The 5277-nt window shown below is 43.7% G+C and overlaps 1 protein-coding gene across 1 annotated transcript in view; it reads right to left on the bottom strand.

Annotated features, from left to right (window-relative positions):
- Positions 1-263: 263 nt before the first annotated feature.
- The window catches only part of LOC123253861 (myotubularin-related protein 1), a 47200-nt gene continuing 42186 nt past the window's right edge, over positions 264-5277 (bottom strand). Inside the window, exon 13 of the mRNA XM_044682982.1 lies at positions 264-486. Within this exon, the coding sequence (XP_044538917.1) occupies positions 322-486 (165 nt within the window). The 3' untranslated portion in view covers positions 264-321. The remainder of the gene's footprint in view (positions 487-5277) is intronic.

Here is a 5277-nt window from a genome sequence, read left to right as displayed (position 1 = left end):
GTGCTTTCTCCTAGAATCAGTATGACAGTTAGAAGAATCCTTTTCGAGACTGAGAGATTGTTGGCGATTCAAAATTAAGTCACAGTTGCTCACGAAACAGAGTTCTGCTAAGGATGTCAAAATAGCCACACAAATGATCAATTATTGAAAACACCACAAGAGAGAATAGAAAAAGACAAAATGCTATCCTAACAGTTACAAAACTCCCTTTTCAGCACAGTACATCGAGGGAGCGCGATGTTGATGTTTACGGCACGTTAAGATCTATTCTATGTGTGGAGGATGCTCTCTTTAAGAAGCATTTCTGGCTTCCGAGCCACATCAAACAGACGTATGTACTGGAGTGACCGAGTGGGAAGGAGAGGACCCTCGATCCGAAGACGATGAAATAGACCGGGTAGCAGCTTCGCGCTGTAAATCCTCCACCCTCTTTTGAAGCTCGGATCGTATGGCAAGCAGCTCCTTAAGATTCTGGTGGATGGGCATCTGGTGAGACAACAGAAACAAAGTTGAGTTTATTAGGCCTAAGAACATTGTGGAATATCCTCACCTAAATCCTGGCAAAATTACTTTGTGTTCTTTGAACCCAACACGATAACTATTTGTGAGGCGAACATTCTCAGCTAGAGAATGGCCACCTCTTTCCACTCTGTAAAACATGCCCACTTTGTCTCTCTCTCTCTCTCGCTCTCTCTCTCTCTCCCTCCAAATCAGCAAACGTAAGCTGGGTGTAAGTTCACATGCTTGTCCATAGGAATGATAGGAAGGATGAGAAAACAGAGAAGCAGAGAAGAAAAGCGACTTTTTTCTTTTCAGATGCTATCATAACTGACTTCAAGTCACACTAAAGAGCCATAATAAGAGAGACAGTAGCGGAGACCGTTCAAAATGTGCCGCAAAGCACATTTTGGGATAACTCGTCTTTCCCCCTCATTTCTAGTTGTTTTGGCGGCATGTGCAGGGCAGCAAAATTTGCAGATCTTTAAAGGAAAACAAGCATAACAGATTTTTTTTTTTAAACCCTCACCTTCCATCTTGGAGTCAATACTGTGTATTGGTTCCAAGGCAGAAGAGTGGTAATAAGGGTGGGCAATGGGGGTCAAGTGACTTGCCCAGGGTCACCCAGCTGGGAAGTGTCTGAGGCCAAATTTGAACCCAGGACCTCCCGTCTCTAGGTCTGGCTCTCCATCCACTGAGCTACCCAGCTGCCCATAACAGATTTTTAACAACCAACGGGAAGGGGACAGCCAGGTCCTGGGTTCAAATTTAGCCTCAGACACTTCCTGGGTATGTCACCCTGGGTAAGTCACTTAACCTCCACTGCCCAGCCCTTACTGCTCTTCCACCTTAGAACGGATCCTTAGTATCAATTCTGACACAAAGGGTTTAAAAGAAAAAATCAAGGTGAAGAATAAAAAAGAATTTCTCTTGCTCTTTGTAAGCATGGTAAATTCAACAACACGGGTGATGAAAAGCAGGTATCTGTACACGTACACGTTCGAACATTTTCATAGTTGAACTGACAAATATTTTAGTTTCATTTTATACAACTAAATAGTCTCGTGGCTTCTTAGCAAACGTGGACTGACAACTTAGCCCAAAAAAGGTTCAGATTAAGTTAAACGTTTCTTCCTTCCAAAGCTGAAGGAACCAATGGGAAGGCTGTCAATTCTGGATCAGATTCTCACCAACTGGTTACTGAATGGGAACGAACACTCGCTGCTAAAACGTGTGACAGAGAGGAGGAAAGGCAGGGCTAGCCTGCCACGACCGTAGACTTTTGTGAGAGCAAACACACCTCTGCTTATTTAGAGAAAAACTAGATAGGGCCCATGACCTCCAATTTTACAGGGGAAGTCAGGATGGGAAATCCTTGAGATCAGCTACATTCTTAGAAGCAATTGGGGTGAAGAAGCCCAGGAGCTGTTTAAGGAGACTCTGCAGATGCTCAGAAATGAGCCTAGAGACAAATAGGAATTCTTCAAAGTCACAGAAAGACAACTAAAGTAGGAACACACAATGGATGGTAAACATCAAAGGACAGCCCCATCCTGTAAGAACAGGGTGATTCAAGCCAGGATAATGTACCCTGTCTCAAAAGAAGGCAAAGCTGCTCAACTCCCACCTTCTCTTTTCTGTTCCAAGCACTGATCTCTGGAATGCTCAAGAACAGGACAAAACAGATACTAGGGACTTGATAGCCAAGCTAAGTAGGGAGATAGTAAAAGAGATATCCCTTAGATGAAGAGAGAGAGAAGGAAGGAGAGAGAAGGAAGGAAGGGAATATATGCAGAGAATTTCTAGCACATACTCTAGGTCAGTGATGGGCAAACTTTTTAAAGAGGGGCCAAAGAAAAGGAAATGCTCCTCTGTCAGTCTGTTTCTAAGGCCACTCTTTGGAAGTTTCATTGTATTGTATCCTACTCATTGTATTCCTCAGATCAGGAATAATGTCGGTGGCCAGATAGAACATTTCAGGTCTTCAGGTCTGCGGGCTGTAGTTTGCCCTTCACTGGGCTAGATCTTATTAAAGAGATGGTTAGGGAGTATCTAGATGCTAGAAATCACAGAACCCAGTTAGAGCCCAGTTCTAACCAGACCAGTGTCCTTTACATGAGACTTTCAGGCTTCACAGCCTATCTCTGTGTCTACATAGACTGTCTTAACTACTCTGGGTGCCATGAATGTTTTCCCTACTTCTCTGCCCTACATTTTCCCACCTCTGACTTTGGGCCCAGTAATCAAATCAACAGGACCACTGCGCTGGGAAGGGTGTACCAAGCGATAGCCTCATGGATGACCTTAGCATTCCAGTGTCTCCCCTGACCATTCAATCACTCCAGTCCACCCCCCCCCCCCTGCCCAAATATGTGTTGTCTTTCTCTTATTAGAATGTGAGCTTCTAGACAACAGGAGCTTTCTGGCTCTGTATCCTCAGGGCTTAGCAGAGTTCTGAGCACATATAAAGTACTCAGGAATCCTTCTTTGTCCTCAGCTTTGTCCTGTCTGCTCCCTCTAGGGCCAAGTAGAATAAATGTCATTTCCTTTCCAATGGGAAAGCCATTCTAAAACTCAGAGGCAGTATCCTATCACCCCCTGTCCTTTCCCCTGCAGTCATTTAAAGAGATCCTTCTATGACCTCATCTCGAAGCCCTGCACCATCCTGATGACTCCCCTCCCTAGAATGGGATGTCTGGAACTGAACACGACGTTCCAGCTATGGACTGCCCAGGGCAGAGGACAGTAAGATGGCCATTTCCCTAGTCCTGGACACTCTGCTTCTCTTCATGCATCCTAAGATTACATTTAGTTTTCTGGGTTGCCATAGCACGCTGTTGACTCACACTGTGTTGGTAGCCCCAGAGCTAGGATTACTTAGCCACTCGTTGCCCGTCGGACAGTTGCAAATTCGATTTTTGAAACACAAGCTTAAGACTACTTTTGTATCCATTACAATTCATCTCATCACGGTTCTGCACAATGTTCTATCGAACCTGTCAAGATCTTTTGGAGTGCTGACCTTTTGTTATCCAATATTAATTATCCTCCTCAGCTTTGCCATCAGCATATGTGATAAGTATTCCATCTCTATTTCCATCCAAGACATTAATAATAATGTGACACGGCACAAAGCCAAACAAAGATCCTCGAGGCACTCCACTGGAGACTTCTGTTCAAGCTGATACCAAATGATTAATAACTATTCCCTGGGTCAGGCCATTCAACTAATCTCAGACATGTAAACTGTATTACTATCAATCCCTCGTCTGCATCTTTTCTAAGAAAACTGGCACTACAGCATTCCCTCAAATTGCGAGTTTTACTAGTAACCCTGTCAAAGAAAGAAGAGAGGTCAGGAAAACTCAGTAGGTAGGGAGAGGGTTAACTTCTCACTAAAGGTCTTCAAGCAAAGCCTGGATATGACCACAGATGTCTGCAGAGTATATTCTTACTCAGGTGTGACTTAAGACTACTTCTAGGGTAATTCTGAGCTCTGAGGCTCGGTGATTTTGTTACATCCTTATATTAACAACCAAGGGGCTCTGTTCAGTGTTATTAAAAACTTGCTAAGCCTTAAGTCTACAAGAATTTTGTTTTTTGGACTCCTTTTTCTCTACGTTTCTTTTTTTTTTTTCCTAGCACTCCTGGCAGACCTGACTCTCAGAGTCCTATTTATTTGCAGCTATTCACAATGTTGGAGACTAATATGGCTAGAGAAATAACAGGTATCATTACAAAAACAATGCAATTGTCTAGTCCTAATTGTGAAGATAGGATTAACTCTCTCCTTGTCTATTTTTAGCTAAACAAATCAAGAACTTATAGTACCCCTACTTAGTACCTTACCAGTCACTAAGTATGAGAGTTCACAAGTCCCTTGCTAGAGTGGTTGACAACTCCAGAGGTCACTGCCCACCCCTTTGGCAGTGCTAGGCAAATTGAAAGACTGCGATTGGTTCCCGTAAAATGAGGGAGTGACAGGAAGTGACATTGTGAAAACTGCTTTAAAAGGCCAGCTCTGGGATTCAGTGGGGCTCTCTGTGTTAGTAAGCGAGGCTGGAGGAGGAGACACTGGATCCTGCATCAGCTTGCAGTGGTGAGTGGAGTGATTCCTTCCTTGGTTCTTCAGTGAGGAGACCCTCTCTGCTCGTTGGTGCTTTGGTGGGACACTCCTTTCAGTGTGAGTTCTGGTGAGAGTCTTGGTGATCTTAGCCTCATACGCACTGGAGGTTCTCAGAGGATTCTTCAGTGTCTCCTGGCTCTTCAGATTTCAGCTTCCTAGTTAGGGCTTGAGATTCACTTTCAGATTCAAATTTGCGGTCTGGAGACATTAGGATCAAACTCAGGGTATTTATTGGTAGCTAGGCAGTACTTTCTGTCTATCTACATTTTCCCAGTTTTACTCTTTCTACCTCTTTGTAAATAAAGTTGCTAAAAGTAATTTTGACTTAAGCTGTCAGGGAACCCCTTAAAAAGGTAAAATGCCAAACTATTTTCTTTTTAGTGAACTAATATAATTCTTGACCAACACTTTCAAATAACTTTTAGAAATCATGAGGGGAGGACAGCTGTGTGGCTTAGTGGATTGAGAGCTAGGCCTAGAGATGGGAGGTCCTGGGTTCAAATCTGACCTCAGACACTTCCTAGCTGTGTGACCCTGGGCAAGTCCCTTAACCCCCAATGCCTAGACCTTATCACTCTTCTGCCTTGAAACCAATACATGGTATTGATTCTAAGGTGGAAGGTGAGGGCTTAAAAAAAAAATCATGTGTTCAC

This window comes from Gracilinanus agilis, chromosome X (genome assembly GCF_016433145.1).
Source record: "Gracilinanus agilis isolate LMUSP501 chromosome X, AgileGrace, whole genome shotgun sequence".
NCBI lineage: Eukaryota > Metazoa > Chordata > Mammalia > Didelphimorphia > Didelphidae > Gracilinanus > Gracilinanus agilis.
Note: the sequence above shows the minus strand (reverse complement) of the source record. Positions and strands in the feature narration are given on the sequence as shown.